Genomic DNA, 17,976 nt, shown 5'->3' on the forward strand with positions numbered 1-17,976 from the left:
GTACCTGGGTACCTACAGCTCCCTGTACATGTGCACCTTATGTAATTTGAAATTTAATCATCTCGCAATCAGCACTGTACTAGGTTAACCTACTACCATTCATTACTTCCACTCCCAACTGCCAACACCAAACATCTTTCACCAAACATACATTCTACTTCTTTAATCATCAACATCCTACCAAATCAAATCAAATCAAACCAAACCCTCGATTCTCGCGGCAATATTCTCCTCTCTGACGCCAACCTGACCATACCATTCGCCATAATCTCCCGATCTCCTTAACAACTCAGTCTAGTCTAGTTCGACACCATCACAGCATCTAAAGATTCAGAGTGGGCTTCACTGAAGCTAATCGCGCCCCGATAATATGGCGTCTCCTCCGCGTGCCTACTCGCCTGCTGGCTCTCCACCCTATTCTAGCGCGCCGCTGCCGTCCAAGAAACGCGTCTCTACCGCTGCCGATCTTGCAGGACCACCACATTCCATCAAACGCCGCAAAGCATCTGTGATGTCCTTAACCTCTATCGGATCAGCCCACCCTCTCAGACAGACTTCTTTTCCGCCCGACGAATCAGAGACACAAACCTTCTCTCCCTCTTACCGACGATCCCCAAGTATCGACACCATGAGCCTAGTCAGTGGAAGCCAGGTGAGCGCTGCTCCTACGAAGAAGAAGCGTGGTCGGAAGTCCAAAGCAGAGCGCGCGAACGAAGCAGCTGCTGAAGCCATGCGTGATGGATCGCCAAGTGTCGCTGGAGGCCGCGCCCCCACGGTGTTGAGCAATATTAGTGGCAACAATGCCGGTAAAGATGCGGAAGCAGAGGATAGGAAAGAAGAAGAGTTTGAGATACCCGAGAACATGGCCAGCACATCTGTGGTCCGAACGAAGGAGCAAATGGAGACGGAGAAGGAGCTTTTGGCATATCTAAAAACTCTTATGGATGGTCCACAATTCAATCGATATGAGGTTTGGCATCGTCAAACTCTCAAGAATGCCGACGTGAAAAGAGTAAGCAATGATATCTAGTTTTCTGCTGAAATCCCATTCTTGGTATTATTAAATGGCTAACGTTCTACGCAGCACATCAACAGCGTCACATCCCAGTCATGCCCCGTCAACGTTCACCAGATGATGCAGGTTGTCTGCAAAATGTATCTTGGCGATGTGATCGAGGCCGCGCGCGATGTTCAAGACGAATGGATCAAACTGGGAGAGAGTCAAACTGATTTGCCCGACGACAAACTCGAACCTACGAGCGAAATGTCAAAATATCGTCGACATGCTCCCTTGCGACCCGAGCACCTTCGAGAAGCATACCGACGCCGCAAGGCTGCTTCTGAAAATGGCGGAGCGTTGGGAAGCCTGCTAGTTTGGAACCAGCAGACGCAAAACGGAACCGAGCGTTTTGCAGTCAGAGCCGGAGGACGCCGCATATTCAAATGAATGACGCCTTTCAAAACATATCAACCAATTCCATGACAAACATCCATGGAAAAAAAACGCGCGCTGCGTACTAGCACTCATGAAGAAGGAAGACCTCGATTATCACACAAGATACAACTATGATATGTTGCTACGAAGTTTGACCTACCCGGTCTCGTTGGCGCACATGGGACTTAAATCCACGCGAATACCTACCGCGATCTCCGGCGTAAATCATGGACTACAACACCCATTTTTAGTCTGGGAACAACACAACACCGAACTATGCCGTTTAGCCTATAGACTGCCGTAGCAGTCAGTATATGTTTCTATGGCGAGAGGGTGGAATGGATTCATCTATAGGGTTTCTACCAGGTAGATGGAAGCAAGATGGAGCTCGATAGCCGTTCGAAAAAGGGAAGAGCACGGCTACGACCTGATTATCGCGATATCGTGGCCTTATCGGTGTAGGTAGTCACTACGAGGAAAATCTACGACTACCAATACCGAATGGCTTCCGGGGGAGAGGGGGGTGTTTTTCAAGTAGTCAATGGCAAGGATTCTTGATTAATTTGAAACTAGTCTATCCATTGTATGCTCTGTTTAAAATTGACTGCCTTTTTTATAAAAAAAAAAGCCATGAAAAGAATAAAAGGAATCTCAGATTGAGATTATACATCTCCATTACTAGAAAGTACCCTTTAATACTTCAAGTTGTGTGTACGTAATCTACTAAAGTCAGGCCGGTGGAATTAGTCATTCACGTGATACCAAAGCTACCTACTTAGAGCTTTCTTGCACTCATTTTTGCAACCATCTATTGCCCTTATAGCTCAGTGGTAGAGCGCGACACTTGTATCCCTGCAAGTTTATGTCGAGGTCCATCGTTCAATCCGGTGTGGGGGCATTTAAATGCTTACTTTTTGTAATTCCTATTCTTCATTCTTCGTCGATACTATTGTGGAGTTGGTCTTCTTTCTTTTTCGAGTTTGGATTTGGATTTGGATTTGGATTTGTTTCTTTTGCTTTTTACTCGATGGATGCATGCGTGCACGTATATATTAGTTATGTGTGTGCATTGCAGTTTCCTTAATGCCAGCCATCTCTCCGTACTTGCTTCTTTTTGTCTGTCCAATAGACATGCAACCCTCTCCCCCTATTTATCTCTCTAGATGCCTCCCCATATGATTGATCGCCCTATTCGATGCCGACACCCGAGTTCCCATCTACCTAGTTACCTAGACAGCTGCTAGAACTGGAGCGAAGAACACATATTATTTATTACCTAGGTAGGTAGGTATGCATTATGTAAAATTTCACGGTATGATTGTTTTGCTGCCTAATAACAACATCCCGAAGTCCGCAACTTCACCGTTTAATCCATTGTTGTTAAGCTGTCGAGCCGTTTGTTCAGCTGGTTGGTTAGTTTGTCTTATGTCTACCTACATACCTAGAATGTACAATATATAGTTCACCACTCACTTACTGTCAGGGCATCTATGCAGTTGGGTTGGGGGTAAACCCGCCTTGCAGCCGTGATTACAACGAAAAACAAGTCAAGTCAGCGTTGCCGAATTCCGGCAGCCTAACTAGTTCTACCAGGGGGGTTATGTATGCTTCTTAAATCGTTGAGTGGACATGGAAAATGTCACCAATCAGTTCGGGGTTGGATGATCTATTTGGGTGTTAGTTATGGGGAACATGGATATCTCGCAACCCCATGAATAAAAGCTTATGTCCTGCTTTGCGCTCACAGCTGGCGAGTTGATGATGATTTTTTGGGGGATTCTCGTATTAAGGCTGTGATGATATACATACCTACTACCATCGGGACCTCTTAATAAATAATGAGTATATGTCAGTTGAGGATATAAATCGATCGAATATCGTGACTATACAGTAAGCTTAGCTATTATATATATGCCTACTTAGTCTTCTACACCTTACTTACCTACTCCAGGCACTCATTCGTTCAGACCTGGGAGAATCTGAACAGTTATCTAAAATCCAGCAAACTCGAAAGAAAATACATTTTGGCTGGGTACCTAGTACCCCCAACACATCATCACCATGTCAGCGCCCACCGGTAATCTTCCAAACAACGCGCGCGTCTCTGCCTTCCACAGATTCACTCAGCCCGCACTCACCAGCAGGAGCCGCGCGATGGAGGGGGGAGAAGGACAGCCGTCGTGGCGGTCACCCCACCACGCGACGTGGAGCACGGCCAAGTTCGCGCTGCGGGTGGTATCGGCCATCGTCGCCGTCGCCCTGGTCTTCGTGTCTGCCGTCGGGTTCGCCGCGCCCCCGGGGTTTAACTCGTATCCCATTATGGGGCTCGCGCTGGTACCCTGCCCAACCTAACCTAACCTCCCTACCTACCTACCTAGTCACTAACCCAAGCACAGGCGGCAGCAACCCTCCTCTACAACAGCGGCCAATTCATCGCCATGTGCGTGCGGCGCAGCAAGTCCGAGGCCGGGCGTCCCGCCGTGTCCCTCGGCCTCGAGCTCGTGCTCGCCTCCGGCGGCTTCGCCATGTCCGGGCTGATCATCGCCTACACGAGCGACGTGTGGCGGTGGAGCGAGTACTACAACGACCCCGCCGGCAGCAACGACAACGGGGGCGCCGGCGGGAACCCGGATGGCGGCGATGATGGCACTCCCCCGGACTCCAGCTACGTCGACCATGACGGGTACGCGTGGTTCGCGAAGTCGGTTGCCGCGTGTTTTCTGGCGTCGGCTTTGTCGTGGGTTTCTTTTCTTTTCTCCCCCTCCCCCTCTTTTCTCCTCCAACTCGGTAGCTAACCCCAAATCCTACCCTTAAAAAGCCTAATCCACTTCGTCCTCTTCGTCCGCGCCTGCGTCGAAGTCAGCCGGCAACGGCAGGCTCGCAAAGAAGCTGCCAAGCCCGCAAGCCCGCCCCCGCCACCGGCATGGCAAGGAGCCAGATCCGATGCTGCCGATGACGCCAACGCGCCCGTACTAACATCGTCGTCGCCGTCGTCGCAAGCCAAGGCCAAGAAGTGTGGCGGTGATGGTGGTGATAGCGTCAGCGCTCGGAGGGATCAGACAGTAAGCACCTCGCCCCCCCCAAGAGCGTGAATGAGTGGGATAGATAGGTACCTATCTGACACCATAAGCCGCTAGGGAAGAACCCTGGAACAGAAGACGCTGGCGCAAGACTTGGGTAGTAGCGGGGGCGTTGAGGAAATGGAAGAGGAAAATTAAAAAAGAGAAAAACAAAAATTGAAAGATCGCATTAGTTAACCTCGTGGGATAGGTAGGTAGACTTCTGAGCGATCGTGTTCTGGTATGGAATACTACAAAGTATAAATACTAGGTAGGTAATGAATGATGCCTAGGTAGCCCTGTCTCAATAATGTATAATCAATCCCATCTTTACACTCTTCATCCGGTATCCTTCATGATCCTCCCATGGCAACTAAGTGTCTGCAGGTGAAGATCGTGAATTCTCGGCCTAATCTTTCTTCTTTTAGTCTGTCGGCCAACTCAACTGACATGCTGTACCTACCTAATAGTTATCAAAATGCTCCTGGATCGTAGTATCCTTCCGCTCTGACTGACGGCATCCATCTATAGATAAGTTTGCTACTACCTATGTCGAATGTGTTTTGTGCTGGTTTCCTACGTGTATACTAGGTTGAGTTTGTATAATCCCTAATCCAGCTGGATACCTACCTAAGGGACTATAGATCACACACCGAAGAATACATATGATAGAAATATATCTACAGATAATCATGTCACAGGTAAGATATCTATAAGGTTATTTGGATGTGGTTTATTATGAATCTGACTTTCCTATGGTAGTATCGAATCAACCTATAGCAAAATAGGCAGACAAGAGTCAAGCTACCTAGGTGCCTATCGAAAATCGGCAAACTCAGGTTTGAAGAACAAAATACCAAGTTTGCTGCCAAATATCAGGCTGTTGACGCATGCCTAAGGCAGTCAGTATACTACCTGCCTTCATTATCCTTCCTCTGTTGCCCAAATCCGATATAAGTATGAAATCTAGCCACAGCTGACTTAGTGTTGACTGTGTGCCACTAGATATCCTCTCATTTGACGATTAACTCGAGAAATGTCGTGGTTTCATCCCTTCAGCGAGTGTATCTCCTCACCTTTTGAGCCATGGCACCAATGAGATTCGTTACCCATACCAGAATTGCGTATTAGCTTGCAAACTTGTGATCGCCTCCGTGTCAGGTTGTCAGGCATCTTCAACCACACCCATATGGATTCCTCTTTGCATTATTCGAGGCTCAGTTGTTATATACACAAGAAATAGCCTCTTCTGATAAGGTTATAAATATGGGTTGGGGACAAGAGAAACTGGGGTTTGTTGGGATTCAAGTGTTGAAGGCATGCCCGTACACACGAGAAACGGGCGAGGTAGTAAAAAGGGTTTGATTATATAAAATAATCCTCGAATTAATTTCAGCAATGTATCTAGAACTTGATTTTTCTAGGTAAGTTGCCGTTAGTGTGAAGCACTAGAGGGCCAGACATCATTAAACAGCGTAGTTACCTAAAAGATAACCAAGCTAAGTTGCAATGGATGTTTTAAGCTGCCGGGCGACAGGTAGATACTAAGGTGCCTTAGGTATCCAGCCATATTGAGAGATACCGGAAATTTCGTCATGATCCTTAAATTTTATTATTGTATCAACCTTAAGCAGGCAAATGCTAGCAAGAAGGACATACGGAATCCGAGAGTTCAGGTCACAGAATTGTTGTTTCGTCGAAGGTCTGGCTGAAGTTCAAATATGATTAATTTGACGTATTTTGAAGCATCAACCGAGGATTATATCCTCCGGAAGCCCTGTTAGTCGGTCATGGACTGACTGGTAACGATCTTTCGGCTTCAAGATCGGTCCTTCTTTCTGTACCACAGCGACAAACTCTATGTTGCGGATCTTGACGTCCGCCCCTGCGTCCTTCTTCCATTCCTCAAACCGATTCAGAAGCGTAGTCTCAAGATCATTCTTTTTCACGCGAATCATAGCCTTATCGCGCTTATCGAGACCTTTGATTGCAAGCCGCATTAGATAGAGGGTCTCTACGTTGGGCCATGATCGAGTGACAGACTGCCAGCATGGTTCTGTTGCCGCAGTCAAGTTCGGCGACTCCGTTTGAATAGCTAGATAACGGACTGCCGCACGATCAGCAGCGGTATACTGGTGTCGAGCACAGTGGCATCCGCGGCATCCACTATGGCAGGGCTCAAAAAGTACGATGTCGTTGTTGGGACTGACATCTTGGATTGTCCTCTGGTTCCAGACGATATTGAATTGCGTTTGGAGGGCAAACATCTTCTGATAATGCAGCCGTGCGACCCACGCAGATGTGTGACATGTGGCAAACCAAGCAGGCATCTTGTTTTGTACTCCAAAATGTAGACCACCCCATGATGCTGCAGCTCGATTACAGATATACACCACGCGAGGCTCGATTGCTGCCTCCCATATCATGATTTTGAGTTCCTCGGGTAAAAATGGATATTTGTGGAACTCTGTGAGTGGCTTCACGAAGCGTGGCGAGCGACGAAGGTATAAGGTGCGAACTTTCGCCTTGCCCTTCTTATCCTTCTTGTCAACTATTCTAAATCGTTTCTTGGGCGGCTCTGCGTCCTCCGTGTACACAGTATCGTCTATCGTAGACTGGCCATCGTCAATAAGAGCAGGCACTCGAAGCTGGCCAGTCAACGGGTGCTTTCTAGAGTGACCCTCCAGTGGCGGCGTGACGAGGGGCTGATCCTGATCCCTCATCTCACTGTCTGCACTGCTCTCATCGCTTGTGGTACGCTCCCGTATCTCCACTTTGTAGGGTTTACCCCCAGGCCCACCATCGGAGATAAGAGTCAAAGTAGGGGAGGGCTTGTAACCCCTAAGTGTTGCCAGGCGCCGTTCTCTGAGTCGGTAGCAATTAGTCCTGATTATTTTAGTCGGAACTTCATCGGGCTGCGGTTGCGGATTGTTGATCGGCTGTGGGCGTGATCCAGTCATAGAGCGTGTCACCCGTCCTGAATTAGATGTTGCAGCACTCGTATTTGTTCCTGTTGCTGTGGGAGCTGTGGAAGCTGTCTCAGTTTGCTGTGGCATGTCTTCAATACTCTCGGATGTCATCTCAGTATCCAGCGAGTTGATTCTTTCCGATCCTCGCAGCTTGCCGCCCTCGTTTCTATTATCCTGGCGAACGATGATGTCTCTGTTGCGAGAGCGGGTACCAGGACCACCGTTTTTTGCCGTAATCTTCACCATTTTATATTCGCAAGGGGATTTTACCACCTTGTTTCTGAATTGAATGGTGCGATTATACTTAGATGTGAATTTCGACCTATTGTCCGAGTTAGTGATCGATGGTGGCTTCGCGGGTTTCAGCACCGCTCAAGGCCAAACTTTAGGTAGTAAATAGGCTTGAGGTTGGGGGATATAGGGCTGTTCATACGATGATGATAAAATTTGGATATCAAGACCTAGTCGCCAGTTCAAGTGACAAGGCGGTAGGTAAGGAAAGGGCAGAAGAAGAAGATAAGCCGCACGATGACTACCTGTATGTAGGTAGATATGTGAGTGCCTAGTACTAGGTCCTCGCACGGTCCCTGAGGCAGAAATAGAATTCGAGGTACTGGGGACAAGTACCTCGGGAAATAGATAGTGGCGTTAAACTACCTAAGGTATTGAAGTGATCAGCCACTTGTAATATATTGTTCGGTATATGAGGTTTGAAATGAGAACCCAAGGTGGGAAATGAGATTGAAAAGTGAAGGTGAAATGTCAGGCGCCCGTGAAGTACGTACGGCCGGTTATCCAGGCGCCCAGCCAAGTAAGGTATTTCCAAGGGTCGTCGACTTCAAGATACCTAACGAAGCTCTTTTGGTCGGCGACAGTCTTCAATTTTGACGTCGTATTAGGTCGGTGTCTATCGCCAGAAGTGGGAGCGAAAGGATTCAATCCAGGCGGTTAGATTGTTGGGCTTTAAGTTGAATAGTAATGGGTTCTAAGATGATGATGAAGATGGCAATGGGAATTGGAATAAGTTAAGGCGTATATAATGGTTCCTGTACCACACCTAGATGATGACGGATCAGTGGATGGATTAGGGTGGGTGGATGATATCGGTGGATGATATCGGTGGATGGAATCGGTGGATGGATTTGTAGAGAAAGATACTTTGTGCTAGCGATAAAATAATAGTAATTATGTGCTGGGTACGAATGGTGGTGAATGGTGGTCGTTGTTGCTGTTCCAAGGAGGGGCAGAAATAGGTGGGGAAATTTAACGACGAGGGGCCTTGTGGGGAAGCAACCGTAATTCTGTATGGTGGGGGTTTTCTACGGGGTTTCTAGTAGTACATACTTCAAGTTATGTAGTAACTTTCTACTTCAGTTTAGTAGCTACAGGCGCTGTACTATGCCCCATACTACTTTTTATACACTAGAAATAGTTCTAGTACACACTGGGAGTTTAGCGCACGAGCCCTTAGGATTCGTCAACATTTCAAATGTTTCCTGTGGCTATTAGGTACTTACTACCTACCTAGTAGTATGATACCAGTTATCTACACTATATAGATAAATGTGGGTGGACCTATATATTAAAAGGATAAGATTTAAGGATCAGATTTTGCTATTGAAATGTTCTTAAATATATGATTATAGTGATTTGTATTTTCTTTTTTGGCGTATTTGCCATTATTTATTAGGGGGGGATAATAGTGCTTATCCCAGACATTTCTAGGCTTTGTTTTAATAGTGTTAATAAGTTTTGATATAGACGTTTTTGAATTATATAGTTATTTAATAAGTATTAAAAATAGGTGACGCTATATTGGAATAGCGATAAGGTGTTAAAAATGTGGTTTTTTAGAGTAAGGGGTTAATCGGATAAATAAAATATAATACATCTTATATGAGAGGTAATAAAATGAGTTATAATGGCTAGTAAACTGTGGGTTTTTTAAATTAAATAAACGGTTTTTGGACTTTTTGATTTAAATAAATTGATTGTGGACTTTTTAATTAAATGACTTTTTAATAAACGGCTTTTAGAATAAACGACTTTTTAAATAAACGTTGATTTTTAAAATAAAGTTTTTAATTAATAATAACGTTTTAATTAATAAAAGGATCAAAATAACTTTAAAAATAATAAAGGTCTCAATTATTAAAAAAAACTAAAAATTAAAAATAAGGCTATCACCATAGCTCTTCTGGTGGGGGGTTACCAGATAAATATGGGTGGACCTGTATATTAAAAGGATAAAATCTAAGGATTAGATTTTGCTATTGAAATGTTCTTAAATATATGACCATAGTGATTTGCACTTTCCTCTCTGGCGTACCTGCCACCATCTTATATGTAGATACCCAAGTACTTCCACGTAGCTAACAGATATACTTAGCATTTACGTCATCGGACTACATAGAAAGCACAGTACCCGTACACTAACCCAGTGTTATTTATGTATCTACCTACTAACCTAGGTAGGTCAGCAACCTTGATATTGCGGGTGGTCAGTTGCTTTTCTTTGATTGCAAAGAGTATTAGGTACTTATTGCTACTCCAGTGCATATATGAATAAATAATTTGGCATCCATAGATACGTTAAGCTCCGTCTATTCATCTCCATGCATTACCTTGATTTATCTCAATACCTATATGTACTGTTGATGCCTAGGGTACGTATATACCTTTATTTTTGAAACTTAAACATTTACAGTTCGATGCTACCTTCAAGGTTGCTTATCTGAAACCAGGAACTCGAGACGGGCCGCATTCTTTACAGTGCCTCTAGTACCTACGCATACCTAATATAGTGCATAGTAGTACCTAGATTCTGCAGCTGAAACTTGAACTAACCCACCCATGTGTGGTTGCGGGGAGGTTCCATTAAATAAGCATCTTCAGGGCTGGACTAGCGAACAGAGGCTGATCGCCGCCTACCTGCACTAGGTAGTTCAGTGGGTCGTTGGACTCGTTACAGTACCTTGGCACATTTATAAATAGCACACCTTTTGATATATCCACCGTGTTCATCTAGTTCACACTCTTCAGTTACATCAGTTACATCAGTTACATCAGTTACATCAGTTACATCATCCAAACTGTACTATTATTTTCACTAGCATCTAAGTCACTTCAATGAGCCGAGTAACCACCTACCCATATATCTATCATACCCTGATTCTTCATATGGAATGCTAGAAAGTATCACTACGCTAATAGCAGAAGTATGTACATTCAAGTATAGAATTACTTACACGTTTATACGTAGAAAATAGCCAAGATTACTAGCTACCTAGATAGACATTCAACAAGGAACGAGGTGGTTCGAGAAATATCTTCCAAGTTTGGATCAAGACATCCAATACTCGGGAGTTCTCTCTATCCTCGACTTATGAACTCCTCCAGGGAAAATGACATTGGGCTTGGTTGTGCAGTAGGTATGGGATAGTTGAAGATGAATATCACGCATAGCCCATCTTTATACGGCTGATTGCTCGGATGTAAAACACTTACATCCAGTATCAATAGCTCAGTGTAAATGCCAAAGCGAGAATCTCCATCACGAATGGCCATGGGGGTTGGAACATTTCATAATGTCTTAGGGGATTATGGATTTATATCTCCTAACATCATTTCCATCTTCCCACACTCCTGACAGTGCCTGAAAATCCAGGTTTCCCAGACATGGTGTAGAGAATATAGTGTCACATGTTGTCAATATCGGCAAACACCAACTGCCAAATGACCTTCCAAACACACTGTTCAGGTTGGCATAGCTTACTATTTTGCTATATCTTTAATATTTAAAGAATGCAACTCATCGATAACATGTATACCTCATGGTACACATACGAGCCCACCAGACAGACCAACATACCCAGCCCAGCTCTTTTACCTCACAACCAGGATAGATAACCACACCCTCAAGAATCATCCACCAAAAAAAGAGGAAAGACAAGAAACGAAACAAGAAGAAAAGAACAAAATGTGTCACGCAATTACCTGGTGGTTCTTCTGCCACTACTGCGATCGCGGTCCTCTCAACGCCATACCATACTGCAGCTGGCAGACCTCCTGCGACTCCCGCTTCGCCCACACGCTCGAGTGTCCGAACCTCACTCGCGAGGACCGCGAAACCCACGGAGACGACTGCGCACGGTGGGGTCTCCGAGTACACGTACCGCCACCGCCTGTTTTCATAGAGCCTACTTTTCCAAAGTAGGTTGTATCAGGTACTGACGGCGCCATATCTGAGTCGGTCCAGGAAAACTATCGGAGATACACTAGGTAGCATCAATAGAAACCTGGTCCCCTAATTCACCATGAAGATGTTAAGTGTATTGTGTGACTGGGTATGATGGTTGAAGGTACAGTAGGGGTAAGAAGCCTGCCTGCCAAAGTATTCGGAGCTCAAGTAATGATTTGCCTACATGTTATAGCTACTCATACTTCCTCAGATCACAGTAGGACAGCCCCGTCAGGATACTCAAGATGGAGGCACAAAACACACCGACCTACCCATTCCTTAGACGTGAGATACTTGTCCGTAGGGCCTGATTCTATAATCATCCAAGTATGGCTTAGGTAAAGAAGAAGATCAAGTGTATCTCTACTGCCAACCCTGTAGCCAGGACCATTGACGGCCGTGCATACCGCCTCTAACGTCCGTCCTTTTATATAGCAGCAAGTTTAGTGTATGATACCTCCATATATACCTCCCTACCTCCCTATCACAACAACTACCCCGTGAAAACCCCCCGTAGAATCGACCCTCCTCTTCAAATCCCTAAGCCTCTCCACCCTCCCCTTACATTTATACCTATACCCCAGCAGATCCACCCACGTGGTACTGGCATACGAGACTGACTCCTCTTCGGACGTCCCCTCGCGCATGACAGCCTGTGCCTTGCGGTCCATTTCGGCGACGAACTCGCGGTTGGCGGCGTCGGTGTCCCAGCCCACCCCGGCAGCCCGATCTGGCTTGAAGTCGCTCTTGGGTCAAGGCGATCACCACGTAAGCCTATCCTATCAAACGAGGACGGTACCAGCGATCGGCGAGCCTGCGTCGATGATAAGCGCGGCGGCAGAGCAGAAGGACCTGCGGCGCGATAAGAAGGACCTGCTGCAGGGCAGAGGGCGCCTGGGCGATCCATCACGTGGCCAGCGGAACCATGCTCACGATTACTCATAACCTCCCCCCCCCAAAGGCGCCGCATACCCCGTCGAAGCCGTGCAGCGGGAAGACGCACACGCGCCGTCCGTCCTCGTTGTCCATCGGCTTGCCCTGATAATCAGCTCTGTCACCAAGCGTAGGAACTGGGCCGTGGGTCTCCGAGACCTCGACTAAGTAGCTTCGCGGCGGCGATGTTCTCGCTCGCGAAGCCGGTGAAAAAAAAAAGCGTTTACGTGCTGAATGCCGCCGTTGAGGTATTTAGTGGGGATCACGCCGACAGTGCCGTCGTTTCCCACAGCTGCTCGGAAGGTTGGGTTTGTTAATATCTATCCACCTAGGTAGGTAGGTATGGGTGGATTATGTATAGGTAAGGGAGCCAGTCGCGCACCCGTTTCTCTAGGTACTCCGTACCTGCGAACTGCCTATGCGGGTGCAGCGCAGTCTGCAGCTCCTTCATCAGCGTACCGCCCCTAACTATCACCACATAGGCTTTTTGCTGCGTCACCCGTAGTCCCCCTGTACAGACTCAAGTCAACGATAACGCCCTCCGGCTGATGGAAGACCATGGACTGATGCTGGGACGGGTGGGAGGCTGCCACGGCCTCCCGAACCGCAAGGACGATGTCATTCTCGTTTGCGGGCTGGACAATGGCAAACGGAGCCCCCAGGTCATAGTGTGACCAAAGATTTAAGGAGGCGTGAAATTCAGGGGGTTCCGCCATCGCCGAGGATCTTCGTCGCTGGTGATAGTTTGGGGGCTAGGGATGAGAGTAAACCACTAGGTACAGGGCATAATTGCGTTCTGATTTTTTTATAAAGAAAAAGGAGGAAAGAAAAAAGGAAAAAATAATGGAAACATTGAAGCTAGTATCGGAAAGAGTGCCATTAAAACACGATGAGTAGGTAGGTATGCGCCTAAAATAGGGGGCCATATGCAGCATAGGTACCTACATGTACTTGTAAGCACTTAGTTAGGAAGCTAGCATGCAATAGCCGCCAACAAACAGCATCCTTACCACAGGTAAACGCAGCTATGTCTACGTGATTAGGCATCTAGCCTTCATTCGCAGCTTGTCGTTTGAATGCCTGCATACCTACATAGGTAGGTATAACTATATGTAATAGTTGGCTGTCATACGTAAGTGCCTGCCAAGAGCATACATATATGTGATGAAATTAATCCTACCTAGGTTACATATGTAGGTATGTGCATTAAAACGTCATTTGAACCATCGAAGACTTCAAGCTCACGGGAAGGATTTGCATACATGCCTAGGTTAGTAGACATATCATGTAGAAGGTATAGCCGTGAAGAAAATTTATTCGCCAGAGGAACCGTAAAAGAGGAAACACTACCCTGAGACCTAGTTAACCTAGTCAGTTACTCAATAAGTCAACGACACCACAAGAGTCCGGCATCCATGTAACGTGAGTGGGCTACCGCCGGCCCCCGACTTCACTCCATCCAACACGCGGACAGGTATGTAGTGCCTCCGTCTTACACGGACAGCCTACCTAGTAGGTAGGCCGGAAAGGATATCTGGGGGGCGACACCATCATGCTGGATAAAACGGACTTCGACACCCTTGAAATTCGATTACATTTTAGGAAGGTAGCTACTAGGTTAGTACAATCATTTCACCCAATAAACCCGGAATATTCAATGATGGCTATTAGAGCTTTGTATTGAAGATAAACTCAACTAGGCTAGGATCTTCCAAGTTGCCTTCTTCCTCCACCAACCCTTTAACAAACACTCCAGGCTCTAACTTAGAATGTTGCAAAGCGGAAGCCTACCTAAGTAGATAGGTAGGTATTTTTAGGACAAACGTATCACGAGGAAGACAAAAAGCCCTATTACCGCCTTGATTTGCCCTAGAACTCGTTGCATATGCAAGCCTCCAATATTCCGGGTTGATAGACAAATAGGGTGCCGGCAAGGCACAGCTGTCACACCGCAACAAATTATCTAGTAGACAATAGGGCATGGGACGTGGCGCAGTCTACTTTAAAACATAGATATGTATAAATACAAATAAATGGGTGATGTATATTCTCATGATGCCCAAGGGTATCGCTTTTTCTTCTTCGAAAAAGATCAAACATCTCTCTTCAAGACCAAATATGGATGGATATCAGATAAAAAGAAGTGAAATAAAAAAAAGGTCTCGTGGTGGCAGATTCCTCGTTCGGTAATCCTGTCAACAAAAATTTCGTCTCGTGCTGTGCTTCCAATTCGTCGAAAACCACTCAACACTCGAATATGCATGGGACTAATCATGCTCCATAAAGTCGGGAATCATCTGGCGCCGTGCTATCGCTGACACGCGCGCGATCTTCGTGACGGGTCGTAACAAGCAAAACGTGGTGGCAAAAAATACAGAGAGGGAGAGCCAGACTCCTCAGCTAGCTGGCTTTGATATCGAATACATATTAATACGAGCGCCTAGGTTTATAGGAACCCGCCTTCGTTGGCGCCGAATACACCAACGCTACCCCGCCATCGACAGCGTTCGTCTCGTTCGGTCGGTGATAGAGCGCCGCCTCTAGGACTCAATGCACCTCTTGGCGGTGTCGTTTGCAATGTTCCATCAACTTCGCTACTCCCCCGGCTGCTGCCCGCACTTGCATTAGTCTGGACGAGTAATAGGCTACTGGTGCCGCTCAACCGCTTAGTGAACTCGTTAAAGCTCAGCCGTTTCACGTCCGATGTCGAGTGGCGCTTCTCATGATTGCGACGAGTTACTCCCTCTTCCGGTACCCTACCAGGCATAGGCGTCATGTCAAGCGCAGCTGTGGAAATGTGGGATTGGCTATTTGTTCGCTGGGCCGCGGGTCTTAGTCTCGAATGTGCGGTATGAGGCCGAAGAATAGACGCACCTGCTTCGTAGTAGTTTGGTGCTGTTCTACTCTGTTGTTGTGACCATGGTGGTCTTCCGGAACTATGCCGATTTGCTATGAATTGGAGTGCCTTTTGCGCAGAGGGGCCAATCTCATCACCCCCTATATCTTGTTCAAAAGCATCTTCATCACTCTCATCTTCTTCGGCTTCACTGTCAACCTTGCCAGCGTCTTCGTCGCTCTCTACTTCCCATGCACTCTGCAGAGGTTGTGTCGCAATTGGTTTGTCTTTGCCGAGTACCTTTTGCCTTTCTTCGGCCTCGCGCATTAATGCCTCAAATCTGGCCATAGAGCTGAGCTTTTCCTCACCAGGAACTTCCCGATCCGAGCCCGGAATACATCGCAAATGAAAGGCTCGATCCAATATGGTTTCTCTAGGCGCAGGAGGGGAACCGGAGTGGATACTCGTCAGCATCTGACCCGGAGAAGAGGCGATGCTTTCTCTTGCCCTGGATGGAGAGCTCAGAGTAGACGACCGTCCTTGTGCCGATGTCCATCCTTCAATAAATTGGTCGTGATATTCTCCTCCAAGTGTGGTTGCAGGCGACGGTAGATCGGACGGATGGACTGTTGTGTAATGCTGCGCTGCATAACCTGTGTTTGGAGGAACCATCGAGCTAGCGTGCGACGACGAGATATCGCTACGACGGGAGCGTATGCTAGGTGACCCGGGGACACGAGTTGTACCAGCATCTCGACTGGATCCATACGCATGACCAGGTTTAGCAGGCACGTTTGTTCGTGTCCTGGAGGAACTCCCACTTGACGTCCCGGCATAGAAATCGCTCGCATCCCGATTGCTAGTGGAACCAAATGGATTAATAAAGGTTGGCGACGTCGGGCTGATGGGACTGATTGGATACCGATTCGGAACTTCAGGCTGCCCGGGTATAATTGCCTGTATGTAACGAGCCCAATCCTCTAGCGTGTAAGTGCGATCATCTCCCAAGCGAAACCATAACGTCGTTGGACCCGAATCCCTTGTACTAGTCAGGCCGGCAGTTCGACTCGATCGGCGCTTTCGCAACTTGTCGGTAGTCGGATCGGGTGATATCTGGACAGCCAGGGTGGGGAGCACTGGTCCTTGCTTTCGGTGGGAGACCATTTGAACCTGACACTCAGTTATGGACGATATCGAATGTTGCTGGACGAGTTCCCAGTCCTCCTGTAGCGCGCACACACACAAAGTAAGTATTTTCAACATCAGACCCTGCGATATTGCAGAGACTCCTTACCTTTGTCTTGTATATTGAAAGGTATATGGCGTCAGCATTGATGTTAACCTTTTGTTGCTGCGACTTGGATGACCGACCGCTGGGGTCCTTGATTCGAGCGGCGGATAGAACCTGGGAGAAGGTGAGATTCGTTTGGGATGCATCTCTTTGCGGGCCAATGACGATGTATCGAGGCTACATTTAAATTTTAGTATACCATCTTTCTGATTCTGTTGCGGATCGCAGCGGCAAAGCGATTACCTTCCATACGGCTCTTCCGATTATGGTGCCCCGATCTGGGGGTGCGAGCAGTGTTCCCTCCATATTAAATTAGGCCGTTTGTCGGTACGGCGCAAGTTGTGCGATACGTCGAAATTTTGTCGTAACTTGGTCTGTACGATCGCACACACAACAAGCGACAAGCGACAGAGCAAATTTGCGATCGACTCGGTACATTAAGGATTATGGTAGCATATCTAAAGGAAAGGCTTGCCGAAAGAAGAAAGATACTGTCTTTCTTGTAGCAGAATCAAGAAGTTCAAGAAACAATAAGGAAATGGAAATTGGGTTATTATTAAAAAGTGTGAAAAGAGAGTAGAAGATGTGAATCGGCTTTTCCCGAGAACAACTTCAGAAACCTTTTTTTTTCTTCCGGAATCGCAAACTCAATTGATCGTTGCAGCGAGAATGCAGAAGAGAATTTGGATGTGAGCCAACCGGATAGAAGGGGTGGCGAGATAGAAGAAAAAAATTGAAAAAAGGTGTGTAGAGTGTAAAAGGGAGTAAAATGGGAGCAGGTAGTATGTATGTAGATGGAAAGTACGTTTTAGTATGTTAATGAAGCAAGCATTTGATTTACCAGGTAATAGGTAGGAACTGCTGACGAGAACCTTGAATGAGTTGAGGCTTGTTCATTCATACATCTATAAGTATAGAGTACATGCACGTACACTCAACCTCAAATGTTGGAACTTTATTGTACATGTGTGCAGTTGATGTTAACGTCAATTGATTGAAGTTCCATATTATAAGTACACTGGTAGTTAGGTACTAGATACATAATGTACTTACTACATGCATGTATGAACATACTAGGTTAAGCACATAACATGGGATGCCTAGTGCAGAAAGCCCCAGAGTCCTTTCTCTTTCTACTATGTACTGCCTGGGTATGTATTTTGCCCGTTCAAGTTCTTGCCCTTTCTTGCCCCTAAAAAATTATTATTAATCA

At 46.6% G+C, this 17,976-nt stretch overlaps 5 protein-coding genes and 1 non-coding gene across 6 annotated transcripts; 3 read left to right on the forward strand and 3 right to left on the reverse strand.

Annotated features, from left to right (window-relative positions):
- Window positions 1–370: 370 nt before the first annotated feature.
- Window positions 371–1,447, forward strand: GGS25DRAFT_522160 (TAFII28-domain-containing protein; the record flags this gene model as incomplete). The annotated part of the gene is made up of 2 exons (XM_049264171.1): window positions 371–1,012; window positions 1,085–1,447. 2 exons carry the CDS (start codon window positions 371–373, stop codon window positions 1,445–1,447), a joined length of 1,005 nt encoding a protein of 334 aa, XP_049117125.1.
- An 801-nt stretch (window positions 1,448–2,248) lies between these two features.
- GGS25DRAFT_t62 lies at window positions 2,249–2,333 on the forward strand. Its single transcript has one exon. It is a non-coding gene; the product is annotated as a tRNA-Thr (tRNA).
- A 597-nt stretch (window positions 2,334–2,930) lies between these two features.
- GGS25DRAFT_492397 (uncharacterized protein) lies at window positions 2,931–4,819 on the forward strand. Its single transcript, XM_049261190.1, has 5 exons — window positions 2,931–3,325; window positions 3,387–3,769; window positions 3,832–4,172; window positions 4,254–4,497; window positions 4,566–4,819. The coding sequence occupies exons 2-5, from the start codon at window positions 3,497–3,499 to the stop codon at window positions 4,614–4,616; spliced, it is 909 nt and encodes a 302-aa protein (XP_049117126.1). The 5' UTR covers window positions 2,931–3,325; window positions 3,387–3,496; the 3' UTR covers window positions 4,617–4,819.
- Window positions 4,820–5,954: 1,135 nt separating this feature from the next.
- On the reverse strand, window positions 5,955–7,989 carry GGS25DRAFT_298617 (uncharacterized protein). The gene has a single exon (XM_049257634.1). It carries the CDS (start codon window positions 7,707–7,709, stop codon window positions 6,243–6,245), a length of 1,467 nt encoding a protein of 488 aa, XP_049117127.1. The 5' UTR covers window positions 7,710–7,989; the 3' UTR covers window positions 5,955–6,242.
- Window positions 7,990–12,845: 4,856 nt separating this feature from the next.
- Window positions 12,846–13,567, reverse strand: GGS25DRAFT_492411 (uncharacterized protein; the record flags this gene model as incomplete). The annotated part of the gene is made up of 2 exons (XM_049261191.1): window positions 13,042–13,567; window positions 12,846–12,928 (listed from the first exon to the last, which is right to left on the reverse strand). A coding segment is annotated over exon 1 (248 nt), but the record flags the coding sequence as incomplete, so codon positions are not given.
- Window positions 13,568–15,082: 1,515 nt separating this feature from the next.
- GGS25DRAFT_522165 (uncharacterized protein) lies at window positions 15,083–17,069 on the reverse strand (the record flags this gene model as incomplete). Its single annotated transcript, XM_049264172.1, has 3 exons — window positions 15,083–16,696; window positions 16,767–16,940; window positions 17,007–17,069. The coding sequence occupies 3 exons, from the start codon at window positions 17,067–17,069 to the stop codon at window positions 15,083–15,085; spliced, it is 1,851 nt and encodes a 616-aa protein (XP_049117129.1).
- Between the last annotated feature and the right edge of the window lie 907 nt (window positions 17,070–17,976).

Source organism: Hypoxylon fragiforme, assembly GCF_022984875.1.
Source record: "Hypoxylon fragiforme strain CBS 206.31 chromosome Unknown GGS25scaffold_5, whole genome shotgun sequence".
NCBI classification, from domain to species: domain Eukaryota; kingdom Fungi; phylum Ascomycota; class Sordariomycetes; order Xylariales; family Hypoxylaceae; genus Hypoxylon; species Hypoxylon fragiforme.

Excerpts from the sequence above, each read along its gene's own strand:
- GGS25DRAFT_492397 (XM_049261190.1), top strand. The coding sequence starts at position 3,497 with ATGTCAGCGCCCACCGGTAATCTTCCAAACAACGCGCGCGTCTCTGCC. Across the intron at positions 4,173-4,253 it reads TTTCTGGCGTCGGCTTTGTC|CCTAATCCACTTCGTCCTCT; the intron begins GTGGGTTTCTTT and ends ACCCTTAAAAAG. Across the intron at positions 4,498-4,565 it reads GCGCTCGGAGGGATCAGACA|CCGCTAGGGAAGAACCCTGG; the intron begins GTAAGCACCTCG and ends TGACACCATAAG.
- GGS25DRAFT_298617 (XM_049257634.1), bottom strand. The coding sequence starts at position 7,709 with ATGGTGAAGATTACGGCAAAAAACGGTGGTCCTGGTACCCGCTCTCGC.